Source organism: Rhincodon typus, chromosome 12 (genome assembly GCF_021869965.1).
Source record: "Rhincodon typus isolate 14 chromosome 12, sRhiTyp1.1, whole genome shotgun sequence".
Lineage (NCBI taxonomy): Eukaryota > Metazoa > Chordata > Chondrichthyes > Orectolobiformes > Rhincodontidae > Rhincodon > Rhincodon typus.
In genome coordinates, this window is record NC_063343.1 from 13,388,096 (window position 1) to 13,407,827 (window position 19,732).

Genomic DNA, 19,732 nt, shown 5'->3' on the forward strand with positions numbered 1-19,732 from the left:
GTCAGCCTTCCTGCTCCTCTGATGCTGCTTGGCCTGCTGTGTTCATCCAGCTCTACACCTTGTTATCTATAAAAGAATCCTGTGTATGTTTTAACGCTAAGGAATAGTAGGAGAGAGCTGTTGTTTGAATTGCTATGTAAAATATGATTGGAAGGGAATTTATCCTTTGGAACTTAACATACAAAAGCATCGTGCTTTTATGTAGGCTTAAACAGGGAGGAATTAGCTCACTTAAATTCTCGGTTGAGCTATGGATTAACCTGTAAACAGAGGGAAACTAAGACAACCGGAAATCTGAAATCAGTAAAAGAAAAAGTGCTAAGTTCATGTCCAGCAACATGCAAAACAGTGAAATTGCTTAGTCATCATGATGGGTTTCCTTAGTGTGAAGTTTCACAATTGCAAGACTTTTCATTTCTTCACATAATTGACCTTTCGTCTGAATATTTCCAGCAAAGCAGCTCCAACCAAAAACATGAACCTGTCTCCCCACTGGTGTAACTGCTGTGGTTCGCAGTTCCAGTGTTTCACTGAAATTGTCTGCACTTGAGTGCATTACCCAGATAAGCTAAAAACACAGTTTGGATAGAAGTGATTTCTTTCTCAATGTGAAGTTTCCTTCTAACAGAAATCCCACGAAACCCATGACAATTTATAGCTAGTATTAAGAAAATGAATGTTGGTTCTGATCTGCCAACATGCAGACCAATAATGACAAGATATTGAAAATAAAAAGTGATCAATTACAATTTAATACATTAAACCTCCTTTTGCAATATCTCAAAATAAAATGGATTTAAAATTAGGAATTTGTTTGCTGGAATTACTCATTTTGGTGAGTCCTATTGATTTCAAGGAAAACGCTAGTAATGACCATGAAGCTTTAAAACCACACAGTGGTGAGCTCTGGCCCTTAATATTCTTTTAGGGTACCCTTTACAACATTTCAGACATATGGCCAGACTCTCAGTCGACTAAATGATCTCTACTACAGTAGTTAGATGGGCTTTAAGTAGGTGCCCATGTCTACATGTGGAACATATGAGCAGTTGGACATAAGCACCAAAATTTTAACTATTCCTACTGCCTGTATAATTTGCTCCTAGAACATGTTGCTACTTGGAACTCTGTTCCTTATAAATAAATGCAGCAGGCCAGCACCTGCCTCTTCTACTAACTACCTACCTCGCCAGAAATACTATCTCCTAGGAGAGACAAAACAAAGAAAACAAGAAAATCCCTGGAAAAATACCCCACCAATTGCAGTGAAGTGTATGGCAACTATGGTATTAGGGAGAGATTAGATTAAAAACTAGTTGGAAGACAGGAATCAGAAAGTAGAAGTTAAGAACAGTAATGGAAAATTATACCCTCCAGGGTACTATTCTGTGACCACTGTCATTCAAAATGTGTCTCAACTATTTGGATACAGGTTCAGCTAAAGGGTGCATTATCCAAATTTGCAAATAATACGAGTATAGGAGTCATAATAAATAATTTTGAGGATGTAAATTCAATGACTGCATGTGAGAATCCTGTGTGAATTCATGGAATGTCACACCTCTACAAAGTCAGGGAATTTCAAACAGAAAGGCTAACAGGGAAAAGATAATGAGAGGCTGACTGTCCCACCTCCCCTCAGCAGGAAACTATCTTTTGCAGACATTTAAGTTTTACGCTGTGAAGGACATACAAAAATACAGTTAAAAATAACTGCAACTGCTGATCTGTGTGTGTTAGTGACATGACAGGCTAATATGCAATTAAGGTTACAGTTTCAGGATAGCCATTAAACACCTGTCTATTGTCAATAAAAGAAAAAAAAACTCTCTCACTCTAGGTGCTGCCAGTCAGCCATTGTCAAAAGGAAACAGGACAGAATTTCTAACAATCTGCAAAGCCATGAATCTTGATATCAACTGTCCTACTACCAACATCAGCTCTATTGGTAGGATACACTGTAACAGCTGTAATGTTCTACTATCTACACTTCACATATCTTTTTAAATTCTTTTGGACTCGCTTCTTAATCTTAATCTGTGTGTTTATGTGTTGCAAGTTTATTTTGTCTTGAGTTGAGTAACTTATAAACATTTATTTATTAACTCAAGATATCCTGTTTAAACTTTTTTAAAACATGAATTGATTTGGTCTGGGATAAAGGTATCCTTAAGAGAAGGGATTCTTTCTGAATTAACCTTGTTATGACCAACTAAAGCAGGGGTGAGTAACGAATAAGAAAAGAGAATCAGTTCATCATTCCCTATTCAGGACCTTGACGATTTGGAGTATCCCATTTCGAAATGTAACAAATTGGGGAACCTCACTTAGGGACTGGTTGTAACAATCTCCAGGTGATGTCAGCCACGCACAGTACAATGCCATTCCGTATTGGTAGTCTTGGATATCATTATTGATAATAGTTTTCAATGCTTTGCTGATGTTTGAGAGGCATCATCGGCATCACTTACTATTGAGATTGTCTTGCAACTTAGAAAATTCTGTGACACTGGTCATGGGTTCCATGGGTCTTTGTGTGGCAGATGAGCCGAATCCTATGGCTACCTCTCCAATCACACATTTGGCAGGTGTTTCTGGAAGGTGGAATTGGTTCTTGGCCCAGAGATTGCTGGCATTCCTTTCTCTTGCGTACTTCTTTTTGCAATGGGTGTTCTCAAAGAATTGTGTCCCTTCATATAGGAGCTTCTTCCAAGTCAGTGTCTTTGAAACGAGAGTCTCCCACTGTGGGTGAGGCATCTCGACCTCTTCCTTCGGTCTCCAGCATCACAGATGCCAAGTCTCAGCCACTTTGATCCACTCCACTTGAAGTGAAGAAATAATTTAAGACCCCAAACGCGATAACAGACCTATCCTCATTCCAGCCATCCTGGAGACTTGTGCCAGAACTAGCGGTTCCTTTATCTAAGGTATTCCAGTAAATCTACAATACCAATACCCCTTCAACAATATGGAGAATTACTCTGTTATGTCCCTTCCACATAAAGCAGGAAAAATCCAGGGCAACTTATTATTGCCCAAGCAGTCCAGCCACATGCTTAAGATGTCTGAATTCCAACTGAGAAAACAAATTTTCCTTGCCCAGTTCAAGGAAGGCATTCGAATTAGAAGAGGACAAAGGAAACGTTTGATGTCTGAAAAATCTTTTAGAGTTTTTCAAAGAGGTAACCAAGAGGATGGATGAGGGCAGGGCAGTGAATGTTGTTGATATAGACTTTAGTAAGGCCTTTGACAAAGTCCTGCACAGCGGGCTAGTCATGCAAGTTAGGTCGCATGGGATCCATGAAAAGCTAGCTAATTGGATTCAAAATTGGCTCAATGGTAGGATGATGCTTAAAGAGGGTGATGCTTAAAGTTTGTTTCTCAGACTGGAGGCCTGTGACAAGTATTGTGCTAGGGGTCAGTGCTGGGACCCTCCTAGTTCTGCCTGTATCATTGGTATTGATGTGGACCATTACCATTAGACCTTCCTCTTCTGCCTGCAAGTTCAGTGTATTGAGTATAGGAGTTGGGAGATCATATTGTGCCTGTACAGGACATTGGTAGGCCACTTTTGGAATACTGTGTGCAATTCTGGTCTCCCTGCTATAGGAAAGATGTTGTAAAACTTGAAAGGGTTCAGAGAAGATTTGCAAGGATATTGCCAGGGTTGAAGTGTTTGAGCTATAGGGAGAGGCTAATTAGGCTGGGGCTATTTTCCCTAGAGCACTGGAGGCTCAGGGGTGACCTTGTAGAAGTTTATAAAATCATAATGGGCATGGATGGGGTAAATAGACAAGGACTTTTCCACGGGATGCAGGAGTCCGAAAGTAGAGGGATACATTTAAGGTAAGAAGGGAAAGATTTAAAAGGGACCTAAGGAGCAACTTTTTAATGCAGAGGGTGGTGCGTATATGGAATGAGCTGCCAAAGGAAGTGGTGGAGGCTGATACAATTACAACATTTAAAAGGCATCTGGATGAGTATATGAATGGGAAGGGTTTAGAGGGATATGGGCCAAATACTGGCAAATGGGACTAGATTAATTTAGGATATCTGGTTGGCATGGATAAATTGGACCGAAGGGTCTGTTTCCATGCTGTACAGCTCTATGATCTGGATGTGAATGTACCAGGCATGATTAGTAAGTTTTCAGATGATACAAAATTAGGAGGTATCGTTGATAGGGAAGAAGTTTGTTAAAAATTACAAAGGGAACTTGATCAGATGGGGAAGTGGGCTGAGGATTGGCAAATACAATTCAATACAGATAAGTGTGAGGTTTGCATTTTGGAAAGTCAAACCAAAGTAAATAGCAAGGTCTTGAAGAGTGTTGTGGAACAGAGGGACCTAGGATATAAGTACATTATTCGTTGAAAGTGGCATCACTGGTGGACAGGGCAGTGAAGAAGGCATTTAGCATGCTAGCCTTCATTGGTCGAGGCACTGGGTATAGGAGTTGGGATGTTATGTTACAGTTGTATAAGTCATTTGTAAGGGTGGACTTGGAGTATTGTGTACAGTTTTTTCCACCCTGTTATAGGAAAGACATAGTTAAATTGGAAAGTGTGCAAAGAAGATTTATGAGGATGTTGCCAGGACTAGTAGGCCTGAAGTATAAGGAGAAGTTGGCCAGGATAAGACTTTTCTCCTTGAAATGTAGGAGAATGAGGGATGACCATATTCAGGTGTATAAAATCATGAGGGGCATTAATAGGATGAATGCATTTAGTCTTTTTCCCAGGGATGTGGAATTGAAAACTAGAGGGAGGAGATAGATTTAAGAAGGACCAGAGGGGCAACTTCTTCATGCAGAGAATGGTGCACATATGGAATAGGCTGCCAGAGAAAGTGGTTGAGGCAGGTACAATAGCAACATTTTAAAAAATTTGGATAGGTACATGGATGGGAAGGGTTTAGAGGGATATGGACCAAATGTAGGCAATTGGAACTAGCTGAGTGGGCACCATGGTCAGCATGGATCAGTTGGGGTCGAAGGGCCCGTTTCCATGCTGTATTACTCTATGACTCAACATTATCTATGTTGTAGAGTCATAGAGATCTGCAGCACAGAAGAAGGCCCTTAGGCCCATCACACTCATACTAGTCAAAAACAAGCACCTAACTATTCTAAACATATTTTCCAACACTTGGCTCATAGTCTTGTATGCTTGGCATCACAAATGCATGTCTAAATACTTCCTAAATGTTGAGTGTTTCTGCCTCCACACCCTTACAGGCAGTGAGTTCCAGATCCTCATCATCCTCTGGGTGAAAATGTTTTCCCTACATCTCCTCTAGATCTTCTACCCCTTAATGCACATCAGTGGCCCCTGGTCATTAATTCCTCCATCAAGGGGAGAAGTTTCTTCCTGTCTGTCCTATTTACACCCCTCACAATTTTATACATCTCAATCATGTTCCCTCTCAACCTCCTCTGCTCGAAGGAAAGCAACCCCAGTCTGTCCAATTTCTCTTCATAACTGAAACTCTCCAGCCCAGGCAACATCTGGTAAATCTCCTCTGCACCATTTCCAGTGCTATCACATCCCTCCTATGTGGATTCCAGAACTGTACACAATACTTATACTCAAGCTGTGCTCTAACCAATGTTTGTACAGTTCCAGCATAACACCCTGCTCTTGACTAAAAAAGCAAGTATCCCACATGCCTTCTTAATCACCTGTCCTGATACCTTAAGGATGCATTGCACACTAATATCCTCTGATCCTCAGTGCTTCCCAGGGTTCTACCATTCATTGTGTATCCCCTTATATTGTTTGTCTTTCCCAAGTGCACCACCTTACATTTATCTTGCTTGAATTCCACTGTTGCAATTCTTGAAGGAAGCCTTCAGCGAGTCTTTGAAATACTTCCTTTGTCCTCTTCTCATTTGAGTGCCTTCCTTGCATTGGGCAAAGAAAATTTGATTTTACAGTTGGAACTCAAACATCTTAAACATGTGGCTGGACTGCTTGGGCAATAATAGATTGCGCTGAATTCTTCCTGCTTTATGTGGAAGAGACATAACAGGGCAAAGATATGTAAGTTAGGTGGATTGGCCATGCTAAATTGTCCATAGTGTTCAGGGATGTGTAGGTTAGATACATTAGCTATGGGAAATGTAGGGATGGGTCTGTGTAGATAGCTCTTCAGAAGGTCTGTGTGTACTTTTGGGCTGAATGCCGTGTTTCCACACTGTGGGGTTTCTATGAAGGGCAATTTTCCTCATTGTCGGGCAGATACAGGTATTGCAGATTTACTGGAAAACCTTAGATCAGGAACCAGTTGTTCTAGTATAAGTCTTCAGGACTACAGCCGAAATGGGGATAGGACTGTTGTTGCATTTGGGGTCTTAAGTTATTTCTTCACATCAAGTAGAGTGAATCAAATTGACTGAGAATTGGCATCTGAGACCGAAGAAGGAGGCTGAGAAGGCTCATCCACTTGGCACTTTAGGCTGAAAATGGTTGCAAATGTTTCACCCTTGACTTTTACGCTCACATTTTTGGTTCCCATAACTCCTGTTCATTATTAAATTGGCCAACACCATTCATGGCTAGATGTGGCAAGACTTCAGAGTTTAGATTTGATCTGCTGTTTGTGGCAATGCATTGCTCTGTATATAGCATGCATGTAGTCCTTTACTGTAGCTTCACCCTAGATTGATATCTCAGTTTATGTATGCCTAGTGATACTCCAGTCATTCTGCACTCTTCATTGAACTGAAGTTGGTCTTTTGGTTTGATGGTGATGGTACAGCAATGGATGAGGTTATGGATTGTGGTTGAATACAATTCTGCTGCTGCTGATGGCCAGCAGCATCCTCACTGTAGAGACTGATAACCTTTAAAATTTCCAGTGTTTGAATGGAAGTATCACAAAAAATTTCAAGTTTTATGACTTTAACAAACTAGAAGCAATATGATCTAAACACAATTCAGAAGGCTATTTATAGTACAGAACTACAGAAAAGATCTCCCATAGAGCATGCTCAACAATGACACGTCATTGTTAAAATTTATTCAGTTCCTTCAGTAGACAATTAATTCTCCTTGAACCAGTCCAAAGCTACTTCTCTACTCTTGACGCCCTGTTTCGTTATTCCTTTGCCAGCCAGGTAACTTCTATTCCTTGTACTGACTTTGACAACATTCTGGAGATTTCTGCCTCAACTACTCTCAATGTCTCTTCTAAGTCGTTCATTAGCTGAAGTTGAGATGGTGAGCAGCAGAAGATCTCCATGCCAATGTTTGATCTGATGCCATGAGACATCTGGGTGACAATGTTCAGGAGTCCAAAGATCCCTCCTTCCCAATTGTACACCAATATGTACAACAATTGGTAGGTTTATCCTGTCAACAGGACAGGACATACCAAAGAATGCTGCTGGTGGGATGGCAGTAGCATAATATCTGATGAGTAAGAGTGTCAGGATGTTGCTTGACCTGTGTGGGAGACAACTCTCCCAAATTTAGCACAAGTCTCTGGGTGTTAAGGAGGAGGTGTTTGCAGGGTCGATTGGTAAGAGTCTGTCCTTGTTCTTTCTGATGCCACAGTCGATGCCAGATGGTCCATTTGATTTTATGCATATTCAATTCTTTTGCAGTGGTTCAATATAATTGAGTGACTTCTGAACTACTTCAGAGGATGGTCAAAAATTAACCCATGTTATTGTTGTCAGTCTGGAGATGTATATACATCAGACTGTGCAAAAATGTCTGATAAAAGGTGGGTTTTTAATAACAACCCAGTTTCCTGAGAACCATGATTACTGAAATTAGCTTTGTATTTTTGATTTATATTTAAAGATTTAAACTCCCCTCTTCTGTCATGATGGTATGTGAACTCATAGCTGCCAAGTACAAGGCTTATACGATATAACACGCTACAAAGTGAAGTCGAGTAGAATCGCTGGCAACAATGCATTCCTCCCCGATCACTTCAATGCATTCTATGTTCAATTTGAACAGAAGGTCAGTGAAATGATGTCACCTGTCTCGATAGCCTCAGGTGCACCTGTACCCACAGTCACCGCCACAAACATCAGATTGGCCTTCTTGAGAGTGAATTCACAGAAAGCAGCTGGCCCAGATGGAGTCCTGACTGTGCATTCAGATTCTGTATGGACCAGAGTTTGGGAATATTTTCAGACATCTTTAATCTCTCCTTACTCTGATCTGAGGTTCCCACCTGCTTACTATCATCCCCTTGCCAAAGAAAAATCAGGTGGCGTGCCTTAATGATTACTACCTAGTGATTCTGACATCGACCATTATAAAGTGCCGTGTGAGGTTAGTAATGTCACACATCAACTCCAGCCTCCCACATAGCCATGATCCACTGCAATTAGCCTACTGTTGCAACAGGTCCATGGCAAATGCCATCTCCCTGGCCTTCACTCATCCCTGGAACATCTAGTTAACAAGGACACCCATGTCAGACTCTTATTTATTGACTTTTGCTCAGCCTTTAACAGCATAATTACAAGTAAGCTCATCTCCAAACCTAGAGACCTAGGACTCTGCTCTTCATGCTGCAACTGCATCCTTGACTTCCTGACCTACAGACCGCAATCAGTAAGGATAGGCGGCAACACCTCCTCCACGATAATCCTCAACACTGCTCCCTGCAAGGCTGCGTACTTAGCCCTTTCCTATACTCCTTATACATTCACAACTATGTGGCCAAATTCTACCTTAACTCCATTTACAAGTTTGCTGATTACACCACTGTAATGGATGGGATCTTAAACATCAACAAGACAGAGTACAGGAAAGATATAGAGAGCTTAATGGCATGGTGTAAAGACAACAATCTCTCCCTCAATGTCAGCAAATCAAAGGAGCTGGTTATCGACTTCATGAAGCAGAGTGTCTGTATCAATGGTGCTGAGGTGCAGATGGTCGCGAGCTTTAAGTTCCTAGGATTAAGTATTACCAACAATCTGTCCTGGTCCATCCACGTCAATGCTACAAGTCAAGAAAGCACACCACTGTCTCTACTTCCTCAGAAGACTAAGGAAATTTGGCATGTCCACAATGACACTTATCAATTTTATAGATGCACCACAGAAAGTGTCCTATCTGGATGCATCACAGAATTTTAAAAATTCACTTGTGTAACATTGGCGCCGTTTGCTGAGCCAGCATTTAGTCCCCATTGTTAGCATTGCCTTTGGAATGGCAACTGCTCTGCCCAGGACCACCAGAAATTAGAGAGTTGTGAATGCAGCCCAGTCCATCATGCAATCCAGCCTTCCACACATGGACTTCATCTATACGTCCCGCTGCCTCAGGAAAGCAGCCAACATAATCAAAGACCCCTCCCAACCGGTTATACTCTCTTCCACACTCTTCCATTGGGAAAATGAGATACAAAAGTTTGAAAACATGTACAAACAGATTCAAGAACAACTTCTTCCCCACTGTTATCAGACGTTTGAACTGACCTCTCATATATTAAAGTTGATCTTTCTCTGCACCTTCTCTGTAGCTGTAACACTATATTCTGCATTCTGTTCTATTATCCTGATGTTCTTATGTAAAGTATGATTTGTCTGGATAGCACGCAAAACAATACTTTTCACTGTATCTTGGTACATGTGACAATAATAAATCAAATCAAATCAAATTACACAAGTGTACCACTGAAATACATATGGGAGTAGACAATCCTTCTCCTACGTCAATCCTCAATTTTCCACAATGACATCATGTCCTTCTATTCCGTCAATGTTATTTTGTTTTGTGCTTCTGTGAACATCCTTCTTTGTTTCTATCAAGTTTCAAGCATACTGTCCTCCAAATTCTTCCTCTTTCCTGCATTGTGTCTGTATTGGAAGCGTACCACATTGAACCATTTCATACTGCAACTAATTTCTTGCTAGGACTCAAAAATACAGAATTTTAAAAATTCACGTGCGGGACATGGGCACCATTTGCTGAGCCAGCATTTATTGCCCATTCTTAGTGTTGCCCTTGAGAAGGTGTGGACAGCTGCCTTCTCGATCTGCTGCAGTCCTGTGTTATAAGTAGATCCACATGCTGTTAAGTAGGGAATCCCTAGATTTTGACTCAGTGACAATGAAGGAACAGGGATATATTTCCAAGTCAGGATGATGAGTGGCTTGGACGGGAACTTGCAGGTCATCATGTTCCTGTGTAGCTGCTGACCTTGTATTTCTGGATGGAAGTGGTCGTGAGTTTGGAATATGCTGTCTGAGGATCTTTGGTAAATTTCTGCAATGCATGTTGTAAAATAACTCACTGCTGCTACCGACTGTCAGTGATGGAGGGAGAAGATGCTTTTTGGTGTGGTGCCAAATAAGCAGGCTGCTTTGCTCTGAATGCTGTCAAGTTTCTTGAGTATTGTTCAGGCCGCACCCATCCAGGCAAGTATTCCATCACACTCCTGACTTGAGCCTTGTAGGTGGTGGACAGGTTTTGGACAGTCAGGAAGAGAGTGACTTGCTGCAATATTCCTAGCCTCTGACCTGCTCTTGTAACCACTGTATTTATATTGTGAATCCAGTTGAGTTTCTGGTCAATGGTAACCCCAGGATATTGATAGTGGAGCATTCAATTATAGTGACACCACTGAATATCGTGGGGCGGTGGTTAAATTGTCTCTAACTGGAGACAGTTATTGCCTGGCATTTGTGTAGCGTGAATTTTACTTGCCACTTTTCAGACCAAGCCTGGATATTGTCCTGGTCTTGCTGCATTTGAATATGGACTGTTTCAATATCCAAGGAGTCATGAATGCTGCTGAATATTGTGCCATCATCAGGGAACATCTCACTTTTGACCTTATGATGGAGTCAAGGTCATTGATGAAGTAGCTGAAGATGGTTAGACCGAGGACACTATCCTGAGGAACACCTGCAAAGATGCCCTGAAGCTGAGATGACTGACCTCCAACAACCACAACCATCATCTGATGTACCAAGAATGACTCCAACCAGCGGTGAGTTCTCCGCACCCTGCCCCACCTCCATTCCCAATGATTCCAGTTTGCTAAAGTTATTTGATGCTACACTTGGTCAAACGTGGCCCTGATGTCAAGGGCTGTCATTTTAACTTCACCACTTAAATTCAGCCATGTTTGAACCAAAGCTATAATGAGGTGAGGAGCTGATTGGCCCTAGCAGAACCCAAACTGGACGTCAGTGAGCAGGATACTGTTGAGCAGATACTGCTTGATAGCACCATTAATCACATCTTCCATTACTTTACTGATGATCAAAAGTGGGCTGAAGGGGCACTAATTGGCCAAGTTGGATTTGTCCTACTTTTTGTGTACAGGACATACCTGGGCAATTTTCCACATTGTCAGGTGGATGCCAGTGTTTTAGCTGTACTGGAACAGCTTGGTTAAAAATGTGGCATGTTCTGGAGCACAAGTCCTCAGTACTATTGCCAGAATGTTGTCAGGGTCCATAGCCTTTATACAGTATCCTGTGTTTCTTGAGATCACTAGAAGTGAATCAAATTGGTTGAGGACTGACATCTGTGATGCTGGGGATGACTGAAGGAGGTAAAGATGGATGATCCACTCAGCACATCTGGCTAAAGATTTTTGCAAATACTTCTGCCTTATTTTTTGCACCGATGTGCTAGGTTTTTCCTTCATTGAGGATGGGGATATTTGTTCAGCCGCCTCCTCCATTGAGTTATTTAATTGTCCACCACCATTCATGACTGGATGTGGCAGGACTGCAGAGCTTAGATCTGATCTGTCGGTTGTAAAATCACTTAGCTCTGTTTGTCACTTGCTGCTTCTGTTGTTGGCATGCAGTAGTAGTCCAGTTTTATAGCCTCACCAGGTTGACATCTCATTTTTAGGTATGCCTAGTGGTGATCTTGGCATGCTCTCCTGCACTTTCCATTGAACCAGGGTTGATACCCTGGTTTGATGCTATTGGTAGAGTGGGAGACCAAGCAAGACCAAGTAAGGATGGCAGACATTAGTGAATCAGGGTTTTTCCTGTTCTGTGGTCACCATTAGATTCTTAAATCCAGACTTTTACTGAATTCAATTTTGAACCTAGGTCCCCAGAACATTAGTTGGGCTTCTAGATTAATAGTTTAGTGATAATTCCATTCCAGCCATTGCCTCCCCATTTCTCAGTGATCCTTTCTTCCAAGAATTCAGAGTTTTGTAAATCCTAAGTCTGGTGTTACGTATTCAATGAGTTCTGATTTATCTTATCTTTTATCTTACTGGAGGTACTTTAGATGTATCAATATAAAAATAAATTAATCACAGTTATTAAGCATCACTGAAATATAGGGAGAGTGAAAGGTGACTGAACAAGTATTCTCAGATGGCAAATGTCTTCAATAGCAGGGATGATCATCAATAGACATTAGCGTAATAAAGTTTAATTGGTGTTATAAACACATAGGGTAAAATGGCAACCTATGTTATTTGATGTCAAAGACTCATATGATGCTGGAATTTCTCTGTTACCTGATTCAGCAGTTTTCATAAATACCAGTTACCTGTTGTAGAATCTCAGGGTTCTGCTGCATGGTGCATAGCAATCGTTCCCCTTCTTGTGCCACCTGTCTCATTCTCAGAGATTTTTTGTTACTTTTTGCCAGCTGTTTGAAGAGGTATGTGACGACATAATCCAAACTCGCACAGCAAGCAGATGAGATCTCCATATCTGCAGGAAAACAGCAAGACAATCAGAAAAATTGAGGGACTGTAATACCCTTTTTTGCTGATCAGCTGTCCTTCTAGGGGGATGAATAGGACAATGTCTAGGGTTGGGGAGAGACTTTTGGGAGATAAGGTGCATGGGACACAGTAATAAGCAGATTGGTGCTGTAGGTGCTATGGAATTGCAGCATGATAATGAGGTACACTCGCACTGATCCCACAAATGCTGATGGGTTCAGCATGTTCACTGGGATCATAAACTTCATGCATAGAGTTTGGGAAGCAATCACCACATGGCAATCGTGGTGCAGTAGTGTGGAACATTAAAGCTCAGTATCCAAGGCATTTCCTATAATAAACTTCAGCTATTTACCATGTAGCTCCAAGTCACATTAACAATGACAATGCAGAACCCCAAATTCAAGAACACAGGTGAATAAACCACTATTGACGCTCACTGTCAGATAATAAATTCAATTAAAACAATCTATCATTAATAAATACCAAAAGGTTTTGGACTTTTATTGTTCTTATTAAAACAGAACATTTTCAATCTATTTCTCAATCCTTCTACACTAATAAAAAGATTTTGCACACCAATAAGAACTGGGATCCTTGGAGCAGTAGACAATTATTCTTCATCTCAATTATAGTAGCCTATCCCATGCTTGTATCTGCAAGTGCTCCCCATTATATGGCATTTAATCTTTTCATCTGCTGGTCCTTCTCACTATTTTTCTAATATTCATCACTGTTCCTTTTTCTACAACTGGTCTTCACTCTAATTCCAGTGCTCCTTATTCATCCACTGACGTTCTTTACTCTCGTCCTGATGCTAGTCACTGTCCTCCTCATTCTTCAGTCTTCCTCTCATACTCATCACAATTATTCTTGCCGTCTTCATTCTTGTTCTAGCACTCTTCACTTTCATCCCAATGCTCTTCATTCTTCCTCTCATAGATCTCACTCTCAGCCGAGAACCCTTCACTTTCCTTCTCATGATTATCATACTCCAATCGGTATACTTCAGTGCTCCTTTGGTGCTTCTCACTATACTATAGCATCAAGGACTAGGGATTGCAAGGTTGAATAGCTCGGGCTTTAGCCCATGGGTCATGGTTTAGAATTCACAGAATAGCAATGCTATGTGGTACACTAAGAGGAACACAGGTGTAAGGACTTCGCAGTTTGTTCCTGGTCGCTGGGTTAAGTTGGGCAAGGAGCAATCGGATGCTCCTGATTTGGGTCTTTTTCCTCACACTTTAATGGGTGGTTTGTAATTACTGGTCTTTCCTAGATGGAAAGTGGGAATTTAGGTGGGGAAGCATTGGAGGAATTTGTGTAAAATAAGCCTCTGAGAATGGACTGCAAAATGCTTGGTATCTTTTCCATGTGTCAGGCAGAGCTGACTTGTTCAGATTGAATTATACAGAGGTGCATTGGAACTATGTTTGTTACAGGGAGCATTGCAACACATCAGGAAGGGAGTACTACTTTCTTGTAGGCCATTATCAGAATATTGGTATTCTGCCATTAAATATTTCCAATTAAATCAGTGTTAGCATATGTTCTCACCTGCTGTCAGACCTTTATTCTCCCCTCAGTTTTGTCAGACCACTGTTCTCCCCTTGTCTTGGTGCTGCCAATTCCTCTCTCCTCATTGCTCCCAGATCTTGTCATCTCTTTTCTTCCTGACAGATACCAGTAATCCTCCAACGGGTCAATATCTCTCAAATTTCACTTCTAGTTGCATCAAGTTTAGCTTTCCCCTCAGCCCAGAGCTGGTATTCTTATCATCCCTTCTGGTATTATTATTAAACACCAATGGTTCTTCCATGTCTGCTATAATGTTGCTGTAAGATCCATTGAAAAATGGCATAAACAGTGCTTGTCAATTTTATGGGTGTTTCCACAGTTCTTCCACTGTACTTAGAAGTCAACCAAGGAATTTCCCCTGTTTGAAATCAATGGTCCAACATCTACTTCCATATCTTATGACCTTATAATTCTAGGTGAACTCCCAATATTGCATCACTGTTTAGCTTTCAACATAGTAAAGGAGGAACATTGAACAGGTCTTTGTAAAAGAATATATACATGCATATTAAATAAAGGCAACTGATCTACAAATGCAAAGAATAATCAAGGTCACTGATTAATAGCTTTCACAGACAAGTGAACAGGTGACTTCCAAAGCACCGAAAAAATTGCAGGAATTCCATTTAGTAAACACATAATTTAACTCAATCATTCTAAGTGGACAGACCTGGTGATATTTGAATCACACATTGCAATTTAATTGCATAACATCTTTATTCCATTAAAACAGCAGATCATCCAACACAGATATAAACATTCTGGTTCATCCTCTATCACAATACGCAGACACTTTCTGATGTGAACGTCTTGATTATACTGCACAGCCGATTGATTCAAACATTCCCAACATATCAAAGTCTACCTAACCACTGGGCTGGATCCTTCCCTCTATTCCGGCAAAAGCAAGTTGAAAGCAAACCCATCATCTCCTCCTACTCCCACAATGCTTTTGTTGCTAGGTGAAATGGATTTCAAGATTTGAATCTGCCACCTCCCCAGCCTTGCCCAAAGCAGTGACAGAGGCAGACAGATGCTGAGGTAGGCTTGTTAACAGGCTAGCCTTGGGTTTTTCCTCTACATGGTTGTTAGACCATCCAGCCCTCACTCATCATCTCCTTCACTACTTCCCATTTCTACTTCATGATCCCATGACGCCCACTCACGTCCCCATATACCTACCTATAGTCCACATTTCCTCATACCTCTTCTATGCCCCCAATGCAAACTCTATACCCATTTTACCTGTATCCATTATGCACAGACAAATGACCCATTGGCAAAACTGGTAAGCAGTTGGAATGCAGCTGAAATTGATAAGTAGAGCCTTTGAAAAATAAATTTGAAATAAAAACAGTTCAGTATCATATCTCATAGAAGTGTCAAATAACAACAGAAACTAGGAATAGCAGTAGGTTGTTCAGCCCTTCCAGCTTGTTCTGCTGTTCATGGCCAATTGTCGATCTCAATGCCACATTCCCGCTTTCTCCTCATACCTCTCAATGCCTTTAAAATCTAAAAATATACCTATCATTTGAAGATATTCTTGGTCTCCACAGCCTTCTAAGGTAGTGATTTCCACAAGTTCACTACATTTTGAGTGAAAATCTGCATCACCATCTCAGTCCTAAATTTCCACACCATATCCTGAGACTCTCCAACTAAGGAAAACATCTTCCCTGCATCTAGTCTGTCCAACCCTGTGAGAACTTTATGCATTTTAATCAGATCCCCTCTCCTTCTAAACTCTAGTGAATACAGGCTCAGTCAAAACAATCTCTCCTCATGGGACAGTCTTGTCATTTCCCATATAAGACTAGTGAACTTCTACTGCATTCACTCTATGGAAAGTATATCTTTCAGAGGTAGGGAGATCTATGCACTCAGAACTTCAGGTATGGTCTCACCAAGGCCCTGTATAATTGCAGTAAGACATCTCTTCTTCAGAACTGAAACCTTCTTGCAATGAAGACCAATATACCACTTGCCATTCTCATTGCTTGCCCTACCTGCCTGTCTACTTTCATTAACTGGTGTACAAGGACACCCAGATTCCTTTGTAGATCCTCACTTTCCAATAATCAACATTGAAATAATACTCTTCTATTTTTTACACCAAAGTGAATAACTTCACATTTAGCCACAGTTTACTGCATCAGCTATGCATTTGCTCACTCACTCAACTTGTCTAAATCACCTTAAAATCACACTGGGCGCAAACCATTGACTCACCTTGTTTTTCCACAGATGCTGCCAGATGTGCTGAGTTTCTCCAGCACTTTGTTTCAACATTTAATGTTTATCCTACTGCTGTTTGTTTATGGTACTTTTTGATACCCAAATTACTTACAAATTACCATTTACTATTTGCTCTGATGAATGCTGCATGTAATGTCCACTAATTGACAGCTTGTTGTCAAAGAAATGATACATTTTATCCAGTGCCATCATTACTTTTTCTGAATTGATTCTTATCTGTTGTGGCTGTAGATGCAGCTGGCACAGATGAATCATGTTGGTCGGGTGAATTTATTTCCTCAGTGAGTTATCATTATGCATTCTGATCATTTCTGTTGTCCTCTGCATTATCTACATCCTTCCTGACCACTGGTCTCCAGAATCTCCAGTCAGCCGCAAGGAATTTCCACGTATTGACTTTGATCCCAATCAACTTGAAGTCTTGCTTATAGACATGATTGTACTGTGGATGTAGGTGACATACTGGTGTCATGCAGATGGCACGCTGACCACACAGCATGTTTTTGGGAATATGTCTGCTGTCCATCCGCAAAATCATGTCTCCTAAATTCTCATTCAAATTATTTTGCCCAACAAAATTTATATAAACAATGTTTTGCTAATTTACTGGAGTTTTTGAAGATCAAACAGGTTTTGAAGAGGTTGATGAGGTACGTCTGACAAAAGGTATTTGCTATAACCCTGCACAACAAATATTTGAGCATGGAATAAAGAGGGCAGTAGCAACAATGGTACAAAATTGGCTGACTGACAGGAAACAGAGTAGGATGCTGTTTGGACCAGAGGATGGACAAGTGGTGGAATGGGTTAACTGGTGTCAGATGAAGGTCAATGCAGGGAAATGTAGAATGCAGAGCTTACACCCATGGTATGCTCCTACTGTGTTATGTGGCAAATCATGTGGCAAATTCAGTTGTCCCTGGTGACCACATGTGCAGGAAGTGTATCTAGCTGCAGCTATTAGCTGACTGCAGCTACTGTGTTTCAGAGTTAGAGCTGCAGCTGAAATGACTGTGGAGTATCCACAATGCTGAGCAAGTCGTGGATGGCACGTTTAGTGGGATGGTCACACGACAGGTGCAGACAGAACAGGCAAAAAGGGCATGAGTGACCGCCAGGTAGAGTAGAATGCAAGGAATGTAGGCGTTCCCTGTGGTCATCCCCCTTTCGAACAGATTTACTGTTTTGGATACTTTTGAGGGAGAAGACTACACAGAGGAAAGCCATGGGAGCCAAATTCTGCTGCAGAACAGGGAAGGAAAAATAGCAGCAGAGGATAGTGGTAGGGGATTCAATTGTAAGGAGATCAGATAGGTGTTTCTGCGGCCACAAAAGAGACTCCAGGATGATACGTTGCCTCCCTGGTGCCAGAATCAGGGATGTCACTTAACAACTGCAGGACATTTTGAAGCAGGGGAACAGACAGAGATCATTGCACATATTGGTACTAACGACATGGGTAGAAAAGGGATGAGGTCCTATAAGTACAATTTAAGGAACTAGGAAGGAGAGTAAAGAGCTCGATGAATGTTGGTTTAGGAGGGAGGGCTTTAAATTTCTGGAACATTGGGACTGTTTCTGGGGATGCTTGGATCTGCACTAGGGGGATGGGTTGCGCCTGAATCAAAATAGGGCCAGCATCCTCATGGGGAGGTTTGCTAGTGCTGTTGTGGGAGGTCGGGGGTGGGAATTAAACTAACTTGAGAGCAAGGTGAAATCCAGGGGAAGATGAATGGCCAAAATTAGAAGTGACAGCAAGGGAGTCAGAAAGGTATAGACATTATAGGTCATTTAAGGCATAGGGAGTTTGAAAGGTTGGATGATATTTATTTCAATGCTATGAGTCTGACAAACAAGGCACAGGTTGAGAGCACAAAGCAAAACATGGGGGCATGATATCATTGTGTCAGTGTGACATGGTTGAGAGAAGGACAGAAATGGCAGCTCAATATTTCAGGATACAGGATCTTCAGGTGAGACAGGGAAGGAGGTAAAAGAGGTGTTGGTGCAATATTAATCGGGGAATTTATACCAGCAGTAAGGAGGGATGACATTTTAGAAAGATCCTCAAATGAAGCCATGTGGGTAGAACCTATAAACCAAATAGAAGTAATCATATTGTTAGGAGTGTAATATGGGTATCCTAACAGTCTGAGAGAAATTGAAGAGTAGATATGTAAGAAATTTCAGGCAAATGTAAAAGTAATAGGGTCGTGATTGGAGGGGATCAATATTAACTTAGGCAGCAGTAGTGTGAAAAGATTAAAGGGAGCAAAATTCTTAAAATGCATTTAGAGAGCTTTTTAAGCCAGTGTGTAGAAGACCCCAAAAGAGAGAGTCAATCCTGGACTTAATTTTAGATAATGAACCCGGCTAAGTGGTTGATGTGTCAGTGGGGAAGAATTTTGTGGACAGCGATCTTAGCTATGTTAGATTCAAGATTGTTATGGAAAAGGACAAGGATGGGCCTGAAATCAATGTTCTTAACTGGGCGAAGGCTGATTTTAATAAGATCAGGTATGATTGGGCCAGTGGAATTTGAGCAGATACTTTTAGGTAAATCTGTGTCAGAGCAGTGGGATGCACTTAAGGAGGAAACAGGAAGATTGCAGGGTACCATGTTTCAGTAAAGATAAAGAGTGGGATCAACAAATCCAGTGAACCCTGGCTATCAAGGGTTATAAACCACTAGACAATAAGAAAAATGGAGGTTTATGGCAGATACCGAAAGCTCAAAACAGCAGAAGTATGGAATGTGCAAGAGGGGACTTAAAAAGGAGATGAGGAGATCTAAAAGGGGATATGAAAGGTAAAAATAAAGGAAAACCCTAAGTAATTTTACACTTGGTTAAGGGTAAAAGGATAACAAGGAAAAAGTAGGTGTTCTGCCATTTACTGTATACAACCATCCTGCACTAGACCTTCCAAAATGCATCACTTTGCCTTTGACAGATTAAATTCCATTTGCCATTTTCTGCCAAGTCTCCAGTCTATCTGTATCTTGCTATATCCTCTGGCAATCCTCCTCACTATTCGCAGCTCTCCCAACCTTTGTGTTATTTACAAACTTACTAATGAGACTACCTAGCCCCTCCTCCCAATCATTATATCTATCATATATATTACAAACAATAGGGATCCCAGCCCTGATCCCTGTGGAACACCACTGATCACAGATCTCAGAAAAACACCTTTTCACCACTACTGTCTG

The 19,732-nt window shown here is 41.2% G+C and overlaps 1 protein-coding gene across 1 annotated transcript in view; it reads right to left on the reverse strand.

The window, feature by feature from the left end:
• Positions 1-19,732, reverse strand: part of LOC109934887 (ran-binding protein 17-like) — a 557,500-nt gene that overhangs the window by 126,130 nt on the left and 411,638 nt on the right. The window contains exon 12 of the mRNA XM_048603939.1: positions 12,504-12,670. Within this exon, the coding sequence (XP_048459896.1) occupies positions 12,504-12,670 (167 nt within the window). The remainder of the gene's footprint in view (positions 1-12,503; positions 12,671-19,732) is intronic.